Raw genomic sequence first — 22814 nt, forward strand, 5'->3', positions numbered from 1 at the left:
TATGTTTAGTTCATAACCTCATTCCAGAGTTTGTTCTAATCTTCCTCTTTCTGGGTGAAACCATGAAATCAGATATCTGAACTGGTTTTAAAGAATGGCATATTCCTGTCTATATTATCAAAAATCTTTCAACTGCAATATTTAAAGTTTTAAATTACTGCCATGATATACAGATTGCAAGTGGCAAACACACTTTCACTGTGAACAGATTAATGTAGATTGAACTATGAAGTAGCTTTAATCTTTTGATTAAACTTATGATTTACTTAATATATACTCTCTAGATTCATTCTGTCAGCTGTATAATTGATAATTGTATAATGTAGAAACTTTATTTTGGCAGTACTGGGTATCTTAATCTGATTTGTCATGAATGGCATTAAAGATAATCGTGTTGTAAATGAAAAAAGCATGCAAGTAATGGAAAATTATGCTCTTTCCTAGGTGGATGAATAAGCTGGGACTTGCTTCCATTACATTTAGAGACAAAAATCCAGAGCCTGGAGTCATGCAGCGACCTGACCCTAGCAGATACAAAGGAACTGATGCAAGCAGTAAGTGTACACAGGGATATGACAGATTTATTAATCTTACCTATTAAATAAAGCATCTGTACATGGGGATACAACATATTTATTTGTCTTACCTATTGAATAAAGCATCTATACATGTTGATACGACAGATTTATTTGTCTTACCTATTGAATAAAGCATATCTACATGGGGATACGGCAGATTTATTTGTCTTACCTATTGAATAAACATCTGTACGTGGGGATATGATAGATTTCTTTGTCTTACCTATTGAATAAAGCATCTGTACATGGGGATACGACAGATTTATTTGTCTTACCTATTGAATAAAGCATCTGTACATAGGGATACAACATGTTTATTTGTCTTACCTATTTTTTAAAAAAGATCTGTACACAGGGATAGGACTGACTTATTCATCTTACCTATTGAATTAAGCATTTGAACACAGGGATATGACATATTTATTCATCTTACCTATTGAATAAAGCATCTGTACACAGAGATATGACAGATTTACTCACTTTGCATACTAAATTCAGAATCTGTACAAAGGAACTTGACAGATTTGTTCATCTTAGCTATTGAATTAAACATTTGTACACAGGGATATGACCTATTTATTTACTTATTGAATCAAGCATCTGTACATTTGGTCATTCACAACAGTGAGTTTATGCAGTAAATTATTATAATTATTGTTATTATTATTATTATTATTATTAAGATTATGATGTCTTTTGAACAATCATAGTCACTATGTGAGTAGTTTTTGTCTGTTTTCATGAGAACATCTGTACACTTTTTGAGTCAGGGAACACTGTTTTGACTAGATCTGCTTTATTTATTTAATATCCGCTGAACCCTTTGAGATATCTTCTTCAATTTTGGTATCATGAGTAGATGCTTTGTCCTGTAAAGATGTGTCAATCTGGTCTGACAGCATTTATCCCCATTTTGTTTACAAATTTTGTCTCTATGTTCATCTGTCAAACTCAGTACATTTAGCAATTTATTTGGCTATATCATGCCAAGGAAATGGGAGCTAAGTACCCTTCCCATGGGGTAATTATTTAACCTTCTGAGATTAAAGGATACAACATTGTTACTTACATATTTCATCATTACAACATTTTGTTGTGAACCATCTTAGGGTTCCTATCTTCAGGGTCACAGCTCAGTATTTTATTTTTTGTGATCACTCTTTTCTACTCTGTAACATTTGAGCTGTTTGAAATTAAGGGATTCGGTTTTGTATGCACATACATATCAACATTAGTTTTGGGTTGTGTATCACTTTGGTTGTCTTATTGTATAGGTCATGATGTTAGATATAACTTTATTGCCATTTGAGCTACAAGGATGAAACTTGGTATAACTATGTATCATTGCTAAATTTTGTTTCTCGTACACACTGGGGGTCATATCTGCAAGGTCAGAGGTCAATATATTTTGGTTCAGTCATATATGCACCTTTGCTTTTTAACCTAACAGCTGATTAAGATAAATGGATGAAGTTTTGGTATACTATTATTTTTTCACTATAAATTGTGTTGCATTGTATGTTTTTAGTTCCTTCCAAGGTCAAGGCCACAGTTCAAAATTATTAGGTTTCTTTTGCTTAATATCATTAAATCTGTTTGAGGTATTGGCTTGAATCATGGTACACTGAAGATTCTCACTTTGATAAGGTACATGAATGAATTACAGTACACTGAAGATTCTCACTTTCATGACATATCATGTATCTCAGTGAATCTTTAACTTCAGGGTCAAGTTAACCTATCATTCTTTTTATCCTTGTCTGCAATTTTCCTCTATAAACCTTTGATATAGAGCAATGAATCCTGGTTATTTTCCATATTCGCACAGTAACTTAGTTCTTCCCTTAAGGTCATAAATTTCCTTATTGTGACCTTTGGTGACCTCAGAATGGTAGGCAGGGGACAAATTCAATGAATAAATTGTTTTTACACATATGATCTTAATATATTCTGTAAGCACTTTCTGACTGAGACATCTTGCTTAAATAAGGGAAACCTTAGATACATATGTGAACACCAGGATGTATTTACTCATACCATATATACTTGCATAATAGTTGAGTCCAATTGCAAATAACAAAGATCCAGATCTGCCATAGCATAATGTGCATACAGATTAGGATCTATTTTGTTTGTTTGACTGATTACTCTTAACAAACTGCACAGATCAAGATAGATCTGCCAGCACAGTATGTAATGGCAGATCTGGGTCTGTGCAGTTTGCAGTTGGTCTTGTCTTATAAATCAATATATACGGTATATTGTTTGGCATGGTTCACATTAATACATTGTATCCCCTAGGGGTGTAAAATTGAAGGTAAAAGAAACCCTTGGTGTCATAACTAGGGGTCAAATAAAAAATGGGGGGGGGGGGGTCAAAAATGTACTGACATAGGATATTGCAACTTGCACAACATACTCTCACTCTCTCTCTTTCTCTCTCTAAACATACAAATAAACCAACATGCACAATTAACAAACAAATGCATTGTCCATTCAAAGAATAATTTTATTAGTTCATTTTTCTTTTAAAGTCGTACTTTTAAGTCTCCTTATAATCAAAATGAAGCAGCCCAACACATTACATACAAGCCAATGTACAAAGCCAAATAAATCTTTTTAATTAAATGGCAGTTAATTTACTGCCTTTCATAAAATGTGTACTATCATCGCTTTCATTGTACTTCATACTAGAACACATTTATCCAAATTTCAAGGAGGATAATGATGCATCTTCTTTCTAATAAGTTACACTTGAACTTTAAGAACTTTCTTTTATTGTAGCAAAGTTAAAAACCAACAAAATCTGCAAAGACCCGCTACTTTGTAATCCAAAAAATGCATTTGTCTCGACATGTTAACTAATTTCGTTGTTGTGAAAGTATGTCTTGGGTTATAATGTTTTCTCCAGATATCTTGTGGCGAACGAGGGCAGATTTTTTAAAATTCTAAAACCCTGTCATGAAAGGATTATTCACTTTTGCAGTCACACCGTTAATCCTAATGGATGTGCCATATTCCAGTCAAGGGAATTATTTTCTCCATTTTTCATTAAAGTTAGATCCACAGTTACTCTTTTGTGTTCTGCTTCTTTCACTTTCTTCGCTAATGATTTTTAGTGCACGATGTTTTAAACTGGAGATCACTTTCTCGGCAACAAGCATTGAGGTTCAACATCTAGATGACAGCTTGCTCAGCTCGATGGAAATTGCAGGAGAGCTTGCGAGATGTGGGGAAGCTACTCCATCATAACGTTGCCTATGCTAGTCTGGTTCATTGTTTTGTATGTTCCCTGCGGTGCACTCTGCTATACGAATAGAGGAGCACAAGGCAGGAAGCAAACAGAGCGGGGAACCAGTCAGTGCCTATGCACGAAGTATATACGATGCCATCCATCGTCCAATGCATTGGGTATTAAATAAATCCTGATCACATTATGAAAATCCTTTGTGTAAAAAAAAACGCATGACAACAAAATGTGTGCGTCAGTTTTCTCCAGCGTGCATCCCTAACACACAAATGTGCGTAAAGGGAAACACTGCATTAATATTATCTTGACCTTTGACATTTCAGATGAGTACTTCAGTGAGAGCAGTGATGATGAGGATGTAGATGGTGTTCCAAACCATAGATACAAAGGAGCTGATGCAAGCAGTAAGTGTACACAGGGATACGACAGATTTATTCACTTATTGAATTAAGCATTTGCACTCAGGGATATGACAGATTTATTCATTTTACCCATTGAATTAAGCATTTGTACACAGGTATCTGACAGATTTATTCATTTTACCTATTGAATTAAGCATTTGTACACATGAATATGACAGATTTATTCATTTTACCTATTGAATAAAGCATTTGTACACATGAATATGACAGATTTATTCATTTTACCTATTGAATTAAGCATTTGTACATGTGAATATGACAGATTTATTCATTTTACCTATTGAATTAAGCATTTGTACACATGAATATGACAGATTTATTCATCTTACCTATTGAATAAAGCATCTGTACACAGTTTGGTTAATGATCTTATATTTATAAAACCAAGAAAAAATATTGATTTCAAAAAGGGCATTCGATTCATCATTAAAATATTGTTTTAAAAAAAGAAATTCAGGTTCACATAAAACCATACAAATTTATTTAGGATTAAACTGCATTATTGAATTATAAACAAAATAATTTTTTCAGAATGACTCCATTAATTGAGATGATATTAGTTTTCTGCAATGGAAAGTGTGCACAGCCAATTTACAGCAGGTTGCAAATTGATAATGATTGTTCTTTCAGATAACTGCTGTTGAGATTAACATAAATTTGCTTTATAACTTCATAAGAGGCAGAAATTACAACCATGCCATTTTGCATCCAGTCTCCCACAGGATTCTTAATGCTTAATTTGGAATCTTCCTCTTGCAAATCGTTACAATTAATATGAAATTATGTATTTTGTTCAGATTTCTTTATAAAAGGAAACTCAATACAAAGAAATATCACCCAGTAAAACTATTGGTAATGCCCACTTGTGACAATGCTTGTAGAAAAAAATATTAAGTCTTGCCAAAGTGCAGTTTATGTTTTAGGTTTATTTTTAGGGAGTTTCATTGTAATCACCATATGATATGCCCTCTTGAATTCAAAGGTGAAACATTTAAATCTACTGTCAGAGTGATGCCCTCAGGTGTTTTATTCTGAACCAAATTTAGAACCAGCAATGTTTTGAGAACCTAATTAACAGCCATCAGTATTTTATTTTGATCTTTGATTTGCAGAAGTCAGGTATTATATTGTTCAAATCAGTTAAAAGTTGACCTGCTTTACATTATCACGTGAAACAAATCATTTGTATTTATCAAAGTAAAGGGGGTAGAATGAAAAAAGTTACAAGGCATGTAAATTCTACCTGGATAAGAGCTTGTGAGTTTGGTCGTGTGTTAAGTCAACTCATTTCAATTGACCATTCAAATGCTTATTTAAATATTATATTTATTAGTTAGTATGAAAGCATATAATGTTATTCAATGGTTTTTCCTACCAAATGGTATAAGGATAGCAAGGGAACAAAGTACAAGTCATACTCATTGCATTGAAAAGCTTAGTTTCATAGATAGGGTTCATTATGGAGAAGTTTTAGTTGAACTTACAATTCCTGAAAGGCACTCAAAGGTTACCTCAAGGATTAGTCAAAAAATTGTATCACTTGGAATGAAATGACAGCATCTGTGTTTTATCGATAGAACAATAAAAACAATACAGTTTGGACCATGTAGTTTAAACAAATATTTATCTTTTTAACAAAAACTGGATCTAGTTCTGTACTGATTAAACTATAACACTAGGCTGTATCTATAATCACATGCAAAAAGCGTTGACGTAATATGGAATGATTTTACTGGTATGCGTCAAGTATGTATTGAAACCTTTTGAGTAATGATCTTTGAAAGATTGATTATCTTGAAAATAAAGATAGGTTATGAAGAAAAAAGTGAACAACCTAATTTGAAAAAGAGCTATTTATTGACAAGTGTTCCCAGCACAATATTTAAAATGAAAGTTCAACCATTTATACTGTTCTCACCCATCCCTTCTCACTGTTGATGTTTATCTCTTTCTTAAGTTCTCAAAAGCATCTCAATAACTTGTATGCTCTCATGCTGCAGTCTGTGCTTTTGATCATTTTGTGGACAAGTTATCATTGAAGAGGTGTAATTATGCAGTACCTCATAAAGCTGCTGAAGTAGAGGATATTCTTGACAAGGTAAAATACTTTGTGACTACTGCATGACACATTAGTTACATGTAATAATGCAGTACCTCATAAAGCTGATGAGGTAGTGGATATCCATGACAATGCTAAGTACTTTGTCACTACTGCATTACACATAAGTTCCGTGTAATAATAATGTACCTCATAAAGATGGTGAGAAAGTGAGATTCCTGACAAAGAAAAATACTTTGTGCAGACTGCATGACACAGAACTTATTCAAATGTATAATAATGTAGAACCTCATCAAGCTGGTGACATAGGGGAGATTTCTGAAAAGTCAGTGTACTTTGTGCCTACTGCATTACACATAAGTTACTCACATGTGTATTGATGTAATACCTCGTGAAGCTGATGTAGATGGAGTGATTTCTGATAAGGCAAAGTACTTTGTTCCTACTCCATTATTACACAGATGTTACTCTCATGTGTAATAATGTGGTTCTTCATAAAGCTGGTGAAGTAGGGGAAATTGCTGAAAATGCAAACTACTTTGTGACTACCACATTATTACACAGAAGTTGCTCAGGTGTAGTGATAGGTATTTTAATACCTGCAGAAATGATATCAGAATCAAAGCAAGAACTTTGTGTAAAACTGACTACATAGTAAAAATGCAGTCAATAAATTAAAATTGCATTTGCTTGAAAATACATTTATAATACAAATCAGTAAGAAAAAAAGGAATTACACATAACTGATTCTGTGACTTGCCCCCCTTGAACATCTACCTGTCAGTCATGATGTCTCATCCTTGGTTAGGACCATCATGTTAAAAACTTCTTCCATGTGTGTTATGAACTTCAGCATATATCATAAAGTCAAATCATGATGCCTGTCCAGCATGATATCGACTTCACCCAGCATATATCACCAAGACAAATCATGATTCCTGACCAGCATGTTATTAACTTATTCCAGCATATATCACAAAGGCATTTCATGATGCCTGACCAGCATGTTATAAATTTCATCCAGCATATATCACAAAGGCATTTCATGATGCCTGACCAGCATGTTATAAACTTCATCCAGCATATATCACAAAGGCATTTCATGATGCCTGACCAGCATGTTATAAACTTCATCCAGCATATATCACCATAGTCAAATCACGATTCCTGACCAGCATGTTATAAACTTCTTCCAGCATATACCACAAGGCATTTCATGATGCCTGACCAGCATGTTATTAACTTCATCCAGCATAAACCACCAAGTCAAATCACGATTCCTGACCAGCATGTTATTAACTTCATCCAGCATATATCACAAAAATCATTTCATGATGCCTGACCAGCATGTTATAATCTTCTTCCAGCATATATCACAAAAATCATTTCATGATGCCTGACCAGCATGTTATAATGAGGTTTGCCTGTATTTTACAATCCAGGTGACAGTCAGGATGACCTGACCAAACTCTATCGCAATCTCCAGGACCATGATTTGAGTATCGATGGCAAGGACCGCAATGAGCTGCGTCGTAGAACTTTGTCCCAGGGAGGAGAGGACACACTATTCTCTCTAGGAATTGACAAGATCAAGAAAATCAAAAGTTTGCAAAGGACTTTAAAGGTTACTTATAATTTTTAAGTCACCTGACGATAAGACCAAGTAAGCTTTTACTCTCTGGAAGTCATATTTCCGATCTGATTTTGATAGAACATGGAATATAAGCTCATTTCGTCAAGACCACAGTCCAGTTCAGCACTGATTAAGAGTCTGGTCATCTTTCATCTGATTTGCTGAGCTGTTACCACTCTGAAAACGGTACTTTTTTCTTAAACTTGGAATATAAGCTTATGATGAGATAAAGCAAGATGTGTGCATATCAATTTGATGATTTTGCACATCTTCTTGCCATTCTGGAAACCATATTTCCAATACAACTTTGATTATCTTGGCATGTATCATCAAGTTCATCAAGATCCGGAATGAATTTTGATAATGAACAAGACCCATTAATCAGCTATCTTGATTCGGATTGGCTAAGCTTTTTACCACTCTGGAGGCCATATTTCTGGAAGCCATATTTCTGATCTGATTTTGATCACACTTTTGATATTGGTTTATTTCACTAAAATTCAGACAATAGGCCAGTTACACAATCCTTTAAAGTAATGATCTTTCTAAATCTTGTGATTCCAAAATGAGGTGTCCACTGCTGGGAGATCAATATTATATTCTATCCCATTTTGTACAGGTAAAAAAACACATATGTATGCATAAAACATTTTGAATTTTATTTCAAATATCCAGTTAAATAGCACAAAACTAACAGCTTCAGATGAAGCAATAGCTATTTTAATTTCTGATTTTCTTAAGTCAGTCATTTATTAAAATCATGAACTTTAAAATGGAATTTCAGCATGCTAAATGGTTTCATGTCTGTGAAAATGAATATTGGCTTGTATGAAAGCAGGTACTGTTTTCCTATTGTAGCACATCAGCATTGTTAGATTCCATAGTGATATAGCACTTTTTGTTTTGAACTATACCTCTTTTTAGTAGGGTTCTAGGTGATTCCTCTAAATATTATGATAATTTCAATAGCAAACAAGTAATTAGTTGAATAGAAAACTAACTTTCCGTATCATTAAATCATAATTATACAATGTTTTCTTGTGGGGTAATATATTAAAGAGCACTCTTTGATCACTTTGATACATACATCATATTTCATGAAATGGAATATTTGTTAGTTTTTGGCACTATTTCAAGTATTTCACTTCCATTGCATCTATATTAAAAGCTTCCATGATGTTAGATTTCTTGATAATTTTCATTTGATACAGTGTTGTAAAAACCTGACATAAATTTGGATCTCAGGAATAGTTTTAGGTGGGAGACAAATAGAGTCAGGAATACACACACACACACACACATGAATTTAATACTTATGATAAGTAACTGATATTATGCCATATGTTGTTTACCATTTTAGTCAGAACCACAAAGGCCACATGTTATAATTTATATTACTGGGAGAAGTGGTTTAGGAGGGGGAGTAAAGAAATTGCTGTTTAGAGGAACAATCATTGGAAAAAATTGATTATGTGCTTCTGATAATACGTTCCTAGGTGTCCATTCTGATACCATTCCTTGTGTGTACTTTAGAGGACAATCCTATTTTTTCATCATGGTTGGAACTGCTAGCTGATGCTTTTAGTAATTGTTTGATACAAATGCTAGACAGGAAGGAAATCAAGGTCATCATTTATAGACAATGTCTTCAGGTTACAGGAAGACCATGTTAACACATTAACCCCTGGAGTTTTTTGTCATTTTCGCCTGAAATTCGTGTAGGAAACACATTTTGAAAGCTATTTCTGAATGCATCCAAAAATACCAAATCCTAGGTGATCTTTCAATAACATACTGCCTAATTGTGTTAGAAACATCGTTTTTCATTGGCTGTTTGGCTCGCGCATGAGCAGAAGGGTAAAAGTTAGTGGGTTTTTTTTTAAAAAAAATTGTTGCTAAACGGACCCATTATTTTCATATTGAGACCACTCTTTATTCCAAATGCCCATCTTATCCTACTTTTTGCAAAGGTTCATCTGTCTGTTTGCAGTTCATACCAGTTTGCCTTATATCAGAGACCAAAAAGTCAAATCTGGACACAAAATCGGATTCTGACCACAGGCCAATTTTGGATAGAAAAAAAAATTGATTCAAAAAATTGAGGTTTCTCTCTCTGTTTTTTATAGTGCAACTAGAAATTCCAGATTATTTGGTGTCATTGTAGAGCTACATCTGTCTACCTTTCTATAATACCACCCACTTTAATGTATCTTGTATGACCATGATGCTACAGAGCTTGGCAGTAGGCTATGTGTTAACAAGGATTTTTGAATTTTTTTACAAATCATCAAAGAATGGCTAAGTTTTTAAATTATGTGCAGTTCATTGCACAAGTGATTAAATGCGCAAGGAATATTCAAATTTGGTGACGTCATCAAAATGCACCCATTAACACATTAACCTCAGGAGGTTTTTGTCATTTTCACCTGAAATTTGAGTAGGAAACACATTTTGAAAGCTATTTCTGAATGCATCCAAAAACACCAAATCCCAGGTGATCTTTCAATAACATACTGCCTAGTTGTGTTAGAAACATTGTTTATCATTGGCTATTTGGCTTGCGCATGAGCAGAAGGGTAAAAGTTGGAGTTCTAGAACACTCTTTATTCCAAATGCCCATCTTATCCTATTGTTTGCAAAGGTTCATTTGTCTGTTTGCAGTTCATACCAGTTTGCCTTAGATCTGAGACCAAAAAGTCTAAAATCCTGGGTCCGGGGTTGTAGAATTGGCCCGATGTGCCTTGCTACGTGTCGTAAAAGGTGATTAAGTAGAGGCAACCTGTTTGCCGTGGGTTGTGTCCTGTGTCGGGGGAGGAAAGGATCCTGGTAGTTGAGCAGAGGCTTTCCATGCAATACACTACTTTAGCCTCTACTTCTCTTAGACGGGTGGTCGGGATGGGCCTGGTTCCGACAAATCGGCTGGTCACGCCGAGCCCTAGGAAGTCTTTATTTACTCTCTCACCTTCTTTATCTTTCCCCTTGTATCTCTCTTGATACCACCATTGCCCCTATATTCTATTCCTTTATCTTTCCCTTTCCCAAGTCTTGGAAGACTTCCTAGAAGGCAGTGGCTTAACGGGTCAATTGGGGGGTAATATTACCGACCCTAGAAACTGGCGACTTCAGGGTCAATCAAAGGTAATTTTATCAACTGAATATGGCATCTGTGTATCCCTGGCACTTGAAAAGTGTCCCCTTGTTGGGCTCCATGGTGGGTGGGGAGCACGGGTGCTGAATTTTAATTAAGCCAAGATGGATATTTCCCAAAAAAATCAAAACAAGCGTACAAAACCTTTATCTGACTCTGATGATGAACCATGTAGTGTGGAGTCATTTCCACGCTTCATGGTCATACAGTCTGAAGATGCCACAAAATCGCTTGCCTCACTCTCTCCGTTTGTAATCGAGAAAACTATAACCGGATTGATTGGTACACCAAAGAGCATAAAAAAGATGAAATCGGGTTGCCTTCTTGTTGAGTGTGAGCAACAAGCGACGCTCAAACACAGATCTACCCGATTCAACACCAAGCTCTAATACCCCCCATTACCAAGCACAGAAAAACACGGCATCTACACAGACTACTTTCAACAATACCCAACCACCAAAATCACCAAAAAACAAAAACAAATCTCATGGAAACAGGCAACAAAAGGAGTCAGATGACCCCATCAAACTCTATAACAGGTTTGGAGACATTGAGAGCATGGATGCAGAAGAAACTGCTCCATGCGCCCAAGGGAGCTCCAGACCTACAAACAAAAAATTCACCCCTGTACTTCCTCCAGAGAAATAACCAAACAAATTCCCACTGCGAAAGGTCTAACCTAGCTCCACAATCTTTAATTTAAATTTATAATGAAAAACACTATCATACAATGGAATTGTCGAGGACTTAAAGCAAATTACAATGATGTTCTCCTACTTTTAAATGAACATGATCCTGCGGTACTATGCCTTCAAGAAACATTCTTGAAAGATACGGACAACATCACATTTAAAATCTACTCCCTGTTTAACACCTGCTCTCCAAATGTTGATAGGGCTTCAGGAGGAGTTTCTGTTATTGTGAACAACAGAGCCCCTCATAGCGTCATCCATTTAAACACAAATTTACAAGCCATTGCTGTAAGCGTGACTCTTCATCGAGTGATTACAATTTGCTCTATTTACTTACCACCAAACACTAACCTAGGTACCAAACGAATTGGACAACTTTGTTCAACAGCTTCCCACGCCATTTGTTTTACTCTGGGACTTTAATGCCCATAACATTTTATGGGGATCAAATCATATAAGTGACAGAAGAAGACTTTATTTCTAGACACGATCTGTGTCTATATAACACCAAAACACCGACATATTCACACCCAGGAACGGGTACATACACATGCATTGATTTGACAATTTGTTCTCCTTCGCTGCTTTTGGACTACGAATGGAAGGTCACTGATGACCTTCACAGCAGTGATCACTTTCCAATATTCCTTGAAAATATTATCTCTACAATTGATGACGTAATTCCACAATGGAATATAAAGATGGCCGACTGGACTAAATTTGAAACACTCTGTAAAACTAGGCTGAATGCAGATATAGTTTTCAATGTTAATGACCCTATTCAACATTTTACATCTATTTTATTAGAGATTGCAGAAGAATCCATTCCCAAGTCCTCGCCGAATTGTAAAAGAACCCCAAAACCTTGGTTCACTAAGAAAGCCATTAGACTACGTCGAGAAGCATTGAAAAAATTTAATAATCATCCGACACCCAAAAACTTAAATATATATCGTATTGTCCGGGCCAAAGCTCGCCACACAATCAAAGAAAGTAAAAGAGCATCATGGAAGAAATATGTTTCCTCTTTAAACTCTCGTTCCTCTGTTAAGAAAGTTTGAGACACTATATGCAAAATAAACGGAAAGAGAAAACAAAACCCTCTCCGACATCTGACACTGAACAATAACAACTTTAGTTCAGAACGCAACATTGCAAATGCTCTTGCTGACAGTTTCTCAAAAATTCATCATCATCTAATTATTCAGAAGCCTTCCGTAAACTTAAAACTCTAAAAGAAAAGTCAGGTTTAATGTTCACATCCAACAACTCGGAAAGTTATAATCAACTGTTCTCACTATCGGAGCTTAGAGAGGCTTTAGATAAGGCCCATGATACATCCGCTGGGCCTGATGAAATACATTACCAGTTTTTGAAACACCTTCCAGAATCATAATTGACATCTCTTTTGAAACTTTTCAATGATTTATGGATTACTGGTAATGTACAAAAAATCTGGAAAGAAGCAACTAATATGAGTTCCCAAACCAGGTAAAGATAGCGAAGATCCCAATAGCTACCGACCTATTGCACTCACCAGCTGTGTGTGCAAAACAATGGAACGAATGATCAATTTTCGGCTTGTCTGGTACTTGGAAACTAATAATTTAATCTCTCCTTTCCAAAGTGGCTTTCGATATGGCTGTAGCACCAATGATCATCTGGTTAGATTGGAAACATTTATTCGCGATGCATTTATTAAGAAAGAACATTTAGTAGCAGTTTTCTTTGATTTAGAAAAGACCTATGACACAACATGGAAGTACGGGATACTAAATGACCTGCACGATCTAGGTCTAAAAGGCCGTCTGCCCTATTTCATATCCAACTTCCAGAGAATTCAAAGTACAAGTGGGCTCTACCCTCTCAGATCTGCATGAGCAAGAGATGGGTGTGCCCCAGGGCAGTATTTTATCTGTGACGCTCTTTAACATCAAAATTAATAGCATCACCAAGTGTTTGGCTCCTGGTGTGGATTGCTTGTTATATGTTGATGATTTTCTGATATGTTATCGATCAAAGCACATGCATACAATTGAAAGACAACTGCAGCAAAATATAAACAAGATTCAAAATTAGACCAATGCAGACAGTTTCAAATTCTCGAAATCAAAAACAGTATGCATGCATTTCTGTCAGTTACGAAGACATCACGATGAACCTCACCTCACCCTGGACGGAACACCTATTTCAGTTGTTGAGGAAACAAAATTTTTAGGTATAATCTTTGGCAGAAAACTGACCTTTATTCCACACCTAAAGAACTTGAAAGCTGAATGCTTAAAAGCACTTAACCTACTTAAAGTAGTAGCGCACACTGACTGGGGTGCTGATAGAAAAGTCATCCTGAATTTATACAGAACGTTTATTCACTCCAAACTGGACTATGGTTGCATTGTATATGGTTCAGCCAGAAAATCTTATCTTAAAATGCTTGATCCAATTCATTATCAGGGAATAAGACTGGTTCTGGGAGCATTTAAAACATCCCCGTGTGAAAGCCTGCTAGTTGAAGTGAACGAACCACTGTTATCACATCGTAAAGAAATGCTTTCCGCACAGCATGCTCTCAAATTAAAATCAAACCCTCTGAATCCTGCTTTTTCGGCTGTTTTTCAACCCAAATACAAAATCTTATATGAAAATAAACCAAACGCCATACCTTCCTTTGGCATTAGGATATCATCCAGCCTTGACAGTAAAAAAATTGATCTTTCTTCAATTCAGAAAACGTCCATCTCCGAAACCCCACCCTGGCTGCTTAAACAACCATAAGTACGTTTTACGCTACACGATGGAAAAAAATCTGAAACAAACCCTTCCGTCTTCCACAACTGTTATCAAGAACTCCTCACCGAATATAAAAACTACACAAGAATTTATACCGACGGCTCAAAGGATGAGGAAAAGGCTGCTGCAGCCTTCGTTTGTGGAAATCACACAACGCAAGTTCGCTTATCAAATGAAACATCAATTTTTTCAGCCGAAATCTGAGCAATGGACCTTGCTCTGCAACATATAGAAAGCAAACGTATTTTAAACAGCATCATCTTCTCAGACTCACTATCAGTACTTCAGTCACTACACAATAGAAAACTGGAGAATCCATTATTGAAAAAATACTCGTCAAAAATACCGAGATGAGTGTCTCCCACGATATAATATACTGTTGGTTACCTAGCCATATTGGTATTAAAGGTAACAAAAAAGTGGATCGCGCTGCTAAAATGGCCCTTACTGAAGAACCATCTGATTTTAAAATACCTTATATTGATTTTAAACCTAGTGTCAGAAGGTCCTTATGTCAGAAGTGGCAGACATCATGGAATGATGCATTGAATAACAAACTTCATGCAATCAAGCCAACTCTAGGAGAATGGACTCCTTCCTACAGAACCATGCGTAGGGAGGAGGTAGTCACTGCAAGAATCCGAATTGGTCATACTTATATCACCCACTCCCACATACTAAAAGGTGAAGACCCACCAGAGTGCATTTCTTGCAATGAACCATTCACTGTCAAACACTTTATGAGAGAGTGTTTTAATCTGCAACCTACGCGCAATCAGTATTACAATGTGCATGACATGAAGGAACTTTTTGATACTATAAACATCACTCGTATTATAGAGTTCTTGAAAGCAGTGAATATTTACACTAAGCTCAAACTTTTATGCTATCACCTTGTGCATTTTTATGCAATATATATACCGTCCCTTTTTAATACCTTTTCATTATTTTTCATTAACGTGCAACATTTACATCCCCCATTGATCGGGAAGCTTTATTTTGCACCGTTACCATCTTACAGTTTTAATTTCAACTATTTGTTTTTTTATATCGCTGGTCAATATAAGACTTTTTATAATTTTTAAATGATTATACACATAACATTTTGTTTGGCGCTAAATAGCCTTACAGTGCTGATGCGCCGTTAAAAATAATCAATCAATCAATCTAAATTCCAGACACAAAATCGGATTCTGACCACGGGCCAATTTTGGATAGAAAAGAATAGATTCCAGAAATTAAGGTTTTTCCCTCTGTATTTTGTAGTGCAACTTGAAATTCCAGATTATTTGGTATCATTGTAGAGCTATATCTGTCTACCTTTCTATAATACCACCCACTTAGTGTATCATGCATGACCATGACGCTACAGAGCTCGGCAGTAGGCTACTACCTCCTGCCACGTTAACTCGTGGCTAGGGGTTAATGTGTCAATAGCATGTGAAGAAGTACATTTATCTAAATTTTAAAATGTGTGCTAAACCTTTTTGGATATAGTTGAGGCACTGTTGAAGAGTAAAATAATCTTGAAATATCTGAGGATTCTAGTTGTACCTTCTTGAAATATCTGAGGATTCTATTGTACCTTCTTGAAATATCTGAGGATTCTAGTTGTACCTACAGCACAGTATACATCTATTAAATCATTGTCATGTAATTTTCAGGCCAAAGAGAAGGAACTTCAAGAATTGGAAGACTTGATGGCAAAGATGACACCAGAAAAGTTGAAGCAATTTAAAGAGCACCATCTTGATCATGGCACAGCATCCCATGAAAAATTTGTTTAAGAATCATGATGATCCTTCTAAATGCATGTATTAATGTGTGTGTACATGTGTTGAATTGTGCCAAAGTCAGTGTATACAAGTAGAAATACTGTTCAGTTATAACACATTTTGACTTTCTGATGAAAATCATATATGAATTATTATGAAGCAGCAATACAGCAGTGAAATGGGTACCTGAAAACGTATACCCTTCTTGAAACATAATCATAAATTTGTGAAATAAATTTCAAGTGGAAAATAATTCTGAAAGCACTTTTGGCTAGACATATACAAATACATACAGGTTGGGAAAAAAACTTTCATCACTCAGTAATAAAAAAGACTTCAAAACCAGCTTACATAATGTATTTGGGACATAGTTAACGAAAGAAAACTGCAAGAGTTTTAAGATAGGGATGATGTTATACCTATTAATCATGTTATCAAATAAAAGTTTGAAACTTGTACTTCATAGAATACTTGTGGTTAGATCATGAACATTTCACAGTATTTTCAATATATGTTTTAATTTCAGAAGGCAATTTATATATATATATTATTGAAATTTTCCAAGCATTTTTATTTATTCACAACTGTCCACTTATTGTTAAAAATAACACATTTTGAAGGTGTTGAAATGTATATTGCAATAAATATTTTAAGACTAGAACCCACATATGCTGTGTACAATTTTGGTGGAGTCAAGATTAATAATAAAAAATAGTTACACCTGAATTCTAGGAAAAAATAGCTCTTAAAGGAAAAAGAACTGCATGTGTTAAACTGATTTTATAAGATGTAAAATATGTAAAAAGAAAACTTATTTACTGAACTTTTGCTTTTTAGCAGTCATATCATATGAGAGAAAGTTCTCACTTTCTTTAGTGAAATCAGTTATTCCTAATATGTTAGATTTCACCATAGCTGTTAGCTCTTTACCTGTAAAAACTTAAATAATCAAAACTGGGATGTTATTTGGTCAAATCTGGACATGCTTCGAGGTTACAATTGTATGAAAGTGACCCAAAATTTTGAGAGTTATTTGCATGTTTGGATATAATTTGATTTAATATTAAAAAGTACACAAAAGTATCTTGCAATGTCTTGATAACATTTTTGGTTTATATAATAAGTCAATAACAATTATCTTGCCACAGTGAAAAGCAGTAGTTTTGACTGCCTTATAAGTCAGTTATCTTATCACTGTGAAAAGCAGTAGTTTTGACAGTTTGAACAATCAGTTATTGTGCCACAGAAAAGAGCAGTAGTTTTGACAGCCTTATAAATCAGTATCTTAATACAGTGCAAAGCAGTCCTTTTGTCAAACTTATACATATTAAGACTTCATACACCCTAGGTATTAGGACATCATCAGTTTTTTCTCTGACAAGTTCTTTTTAGTATTTCCATGCACATATATATATATATATATTCACCCTACCCCATTCCAAAGTTTTACAACAGTTATGTTTGGAACTTTTTCTTTGCCCTTATTTTTTAGACACCCTCCATAACGTGGAGTGTATTATGATGTTATCCATCTGAAATTTTCTGTTCTCAAAGTAACTTTAGTTCTTTACCATGTACCATTACCATACTTTCGTGGATAGCTTGCACTTGAATAAGGAAGATGCCTATTGATTTTGGGGTCAGAAGATCAAGGGTTATAATCACTGAAGAAAATTTGCTGTAAGTACAGTAACATAAGGTTTACATCACAGACCTGGACTGAACTATGGGGATTGCTTGCGATAAAGAAGAAGGCTGTCAGTTTTTTGGGTTAATGGTGACCAATAGAAGAAAATATTTCCATGCAGTAACTTAAGTTCTACAGTATAGACCTGAATTTAATTTTGTGCTGGTTTGTGATAACAAAGGCTATCGATTTTAGGGTCAAAAGTCAAAGTCACTCTGACTAAAAGAAGAACAAATATTTCCATGCATTGATTTAAGCCTACATCACAGACCTGAACTTATTCTTGGGGATGCCTTGCACAGAACTGAGGTTGCAGTTTTATATTTTGGTGTCAAAAGGTGAAGTGTAAGAACGATTACTAAGAAATGAAAAATGTTTTCTGCAAAATAAATTTAATTCAAACCATGTACATTTACTAAAGTTTGCGATTAGCATACACTTTGTGTATAAAAATTAGTAATGTAAATAAAAACATACAATTTAAGTAGCTCCTACATTAATTAAATGTTTACTTATTGTATATCATTTACAGGTATACATATTCCTCAAAATGATAATAAACACTACAAATTACTTGAATTAAGAAAAGGTATAGGCATGAGATTGTTTTCTAAGAAAATACTAATATTGGTCAGAATATACATGTTTATAAATATTTGTATTCTTTTGATGGTTGCATGATTTTATATCAATATTGTAATAGCTTCTTTTTTTAAAAGTGTTATGTATTCTGAATTATTATATGCTCATTTTTTTTCTCAGTTAACTTTACATTATCAGAATCGTGCAGTATTTTACGATATTGAACTTGTGTGCAATTCATATTGAACTCACATGAATAAAGGAACAACTTTCTGTTGTAAACAAACAATGGACACAGATGCCATCACTTTTGATTTATTTTATTTGTCTGTAGATGATGTAAACCAACTGAATGAACTAAAGCAGATGCGTGGGTCGGTGGTTCTTTCCGGGGTTTTCCGGGTTCTTCCTCCACCATTAATACTGGCCGCCATGTATAGCCTATCGTGCTGAAAAATGGCGTTAAACCCCACAACAACAACAACAACAACAACTAAAGCAGATGTTTCATGGACTGCCACATATCAGATGTTTTGCTACATTCCGCATTCATTTTTGTGATAGTGTTTCGGAATTTGGCATTAGATGCCAGATTTCATAAAAATGCTGGGTACCTACAAATAACATGCAAGTTACAAGGCATAAACTGTCTTCTTTAGCTGGTGATAAGAGTGGCAAAAATATACTTATATTTTTTCATCCTGAATTTCCTCAAAATGTACTTTCTTAGTTCTGCAAATCTGAATTACATGCGCCATGTCATGAGTTCTCAAGCTTGATTACATTTCGAAATTGTACTGTAATTTCAGCTATATTCCATGTGCAGTTACATCCTCCTTACTGCACTCAAAATGAAATAAACATTTAATTCAACAGCATCTTTTTGATAATTGCAATTTAAAGACTTCATATTTTTCCCACATTATGATTTCAGATAGTCAATGACAGAACATACACACTTGCAGATGTCAACACACTTTTTCTGCGCTGCTTCAATCCAATGTATTTCATGTACATTTAAAAATTTTACTGTATTTTCAACTATATTCCAAGTGCAGTTACATCCAACTTACTGCACTCAAAATGAAATAAACATTAAATTCAATAGCGTCATTTTGATAATTGCAATTGAAAGACTTCATATTTTCCCCACATTATGATTTCAGATAGTCAATGACAGAACAAACACACTTGCAGATGTCAACAAGCTTCTCCTGCGCTGCTTCAATCAGATGTATTTCATGTACATTTCAAAATTGTACTATAATTTTGACTATATCCAAGTGCATTTACATCCTCCTTACTGCACTCAAAATGAAATAAACATTAAATTCAATAGTGTTTTTTTTATAATAGCAATTGAAAGTCTGAATATCTTTCCCACATTATGATTTCAAACATTCAGTGGCAGAACAGAAACACAATTGCAATGTTACTTTGTTTCTTGTAGTGTATTTTGTTTATATAATTAAGCCTTTGGTAGAATAAGAAAATGAGCATATAATAACAAGGTTACTGCATTTATTGGTGAAAATATGAACTCGTTTTGTCAGATGGATAAACCACACTCCCAACTTCATACGGTATATCCATCCAAAAAACATGTTCATATAATATTGACATTCAAAAATTTCTTTTTTGTGCAATTACATATATTCTATTTGAAATTCTATTGGGAAATATTTACTAATTAAATATTTTTAATTCATGTTGGTATAATTTTGTTTCTGTGTTTGAAAATCAAAATAGCTACCTTTATATTGGACATGAATCTGTCAAGTGCAGAGGCTGTCTTATAGGAATTGACCTCTTGGATGAGAGTGGCAATTCTCAGTCTGTCATTGCTTAAGAGATATTTCAAGGGACTGCAAACCATTCCAGGTGTGAATGTTAATCTCAACACATTGGTTAGTATTGAACAGGTATGTGGGGAGAAGCCCAGTAGGTCATCTGTGTACTTGTCATTATGCCAGATGTGATATCTTGTCTTCTCCACCTGTAATTTTAAGTCCTCTTTCAACCATTGAAATTTTCTGCTGGAGGAAAATGCTTCTCTTTTTTGAGATTGTTCTGTTAGTTAGCTGATGGAGCTTTCTTCATTTTCTTTGCAGTCATTTATTTCTTCTTTTTTACAAATATCCAAAATGTTAACAAAGAGAAAGGGAGTTTTTAAATCCAAAGAAAAAACCTGGTGGATTAAAGTCGTTCTCATTTGTTCCTTTTTTGAAATTCCCAAACAAGGTATGAGTATCCTGCTTTCATGATCAAGTACCTCATTACCTAAGTAATGGCTGTAAGTGAGTTTATGGTATGGCGCTGTATCTTTTTGTGCATCATTTGTCAACTGTCATGTCATCTGTTGGTCAGTAATTGAATGTCACCAATGGAGTACAATTTCTGATCTAATTTTAATTAAACTTGGAATCAAACTTGGAACTCTTTGAGCAACTTGTTAATGAGGATGAATCATGCAAATTAATGAGGTGACATTGCATATGATTTAATTACTTTGTTACCACTCTGAAGGCCATATTTCTGATCCAGTTTTGAATACAATTGAGATAAATGCCTATTTCCTCAAACACATTACCCAATCATAATACCTAAGGGAAACTACTGCTATTACCTCACAAATCCAGCCCTCCCAGGCTAAAACTTGTTAGCTAAAAAGCTAAAAATTATCTGCCCTCCAAGGTGGCAGCTAGAGTGATCTCCCCTTGATAATGGGATTGATGCCAAATCATCTGAAATTGTCAGTTACTACTTCTCGTGTTGAGTACCACACTCTCTACAGCAGAGAGGCCTCACAAAATACAAGCAGTTTGGAAGTTTTATACCAAATATCAAGTTGAAGGAGTTTCATCTTTCTGGTCTGCCTGTTGCTGATAACAGTTTCTTAACTTTCTGTATTATGACATTGCTATCTTCCTACACTTAAGCATCTTTGGTTGATATCTGCGTGGGTCGTGATTGTATATCCTCACATTGCAATTGCCATATTAATAAGTGCAGGTCCTGTGTGAGACGTAGAAAACTCATTTAATACTTCTGTATAATTTCTGCTGAGTAGGGATGCATATAGTTTAGTTTCTATATTGTCTTCACATCTGCTTCATAGTTATATGATGCTTTACTGATTTTTCCAATATGGAATGCCTTTTCCTGCAATGGATATTGTAACATCTACTTCATAAGTATCTGTAATGACACTTAAGATAAGTGCAGGTTTTGTACACATGGTTTACTCAGCAGCATCAAGGTCGTACATGTAGTATACTATAAGTGATACTTCAGTGATATTTACCTGTATAGGCAGTCAAAACTTGTCCTTCCTTAGGGTAGGTTGTTACTAGAATTGAATATTTGTCTTCCACTTTGTGCATGTAGGTACTTTAAATGGCTCTTCAGTGATTTCACCTGTAAAGGTAGTCAAAATGCACCTTCCTACAGGTTACTTTTTCTATAATTGATCATGTAGCCACTTGTCACCATTAATAGCAATGCTCTAATTAGCCACATATACAGGCCAGGTGTGCTCCTTATACATGTAAGTATAGTGGGTAACTCTGCATGGAAACTCTTAAAGTCATAAAGCAGGATGCTCGCTACACTTCATGTAAATATTGTCTGCTCTATTTTGTGTTATGGGTGAGACCAGCCTGACAACCACTTGGTGTATAGTTTATTCTCATCTTTACTTAAATATGTCAGACTTACCTATTATGGACAGAAGTCAGTGGGCAGCAATTCTTTATGTACTAAGGGGAAGTCACAGAAACATAGCTTGAGGTCAGTCTGATTAAAATCAGTCCTACATGAAGATCTGATAGGGACAGCTTAGGGGTTATATTCTGGTTACCATAACTTAATTTTATCAGCCAATCAGATGAAATATTGCATCTTGTTGTTTGGGAGTCTGAGCCTCAGTCAGATTTCTGAAAGCTTCATTTCCACTGGCTAATTCAAAGGTTGCCAGAACATTACTTCTAAGAGGTCTCTCAGATTTTCATGTGGTACAGTTGAGATCTGATTTTAATGACGAAAAAAATTTAAAAAATTTCAGCTTGCACTCAAGGGTTTGAAACCATATCATTTACTGGGGAGTGCGATAGAGCACAACAACAACCTCATCTGAGGCTCCAAGTGGCCAAGTGGTCAAAAGTGCTCTCCATTACGGATCACTGCCATCTCACCTCTG

The 22814-nt window shown here is 34.9% G+C and overlaps 1 protein-coding gene across 3 annotated transcripts in view; it reads left to right on the plus strand.

Annotated features, from left to right (window-relative positions):
- The window catches only part of LOC149792229 (connector enhancer of kinase suppressor of ras 2-like), a 126285-nt gene extending 105961 nt beyond the window's left edge, over positions 1-20324 (plus strand). The window contains exons 17-20 of one of the 3 annotated variants that reach the window (XM_089970766.1): positions 445-554; positions 4152-4232; positions 7752-7933; positions 16237-20324. In XM_089970766.1, the coding sequence (XP_089826892.1) occupies positions 445-554; positions 4152-4232; positions 7752-7933; positions 16237-16359 (496 nt within the window). In that variant the 3' untranslated portion in view covers positions 16360-20324. Of the gene's footprint in view, positions 1-444; positions 555-4151; positions 4233-7751; positions 7973-16236 lie in introns of all 3 variants that reach the window. The other 2 variants (XM_089970767.1, XM_089970768.1) reach the window with 2 other exon arrangements.
- The last annotated feature ends 2490 nt before the right edge of the window (positions 20325-22814 follow it).

Source organism: Sinohyriopsis cumingii, chromosome 9 (genome assembly GCF_028554795.1).
Source record: "Sinohyriopsis cumingii isolate HCF-2022 chromosome 9, ASM2855479v2, whole genome shotgun sequence".
Classification (NCBI taxonomy): domain Eukaryota; kingdom Metazoa; phylum Mollusca; class Bivalvia; order Unionida; family Unionidae; genus Sinohyriopsis; species Sinohyriopsis cumingii.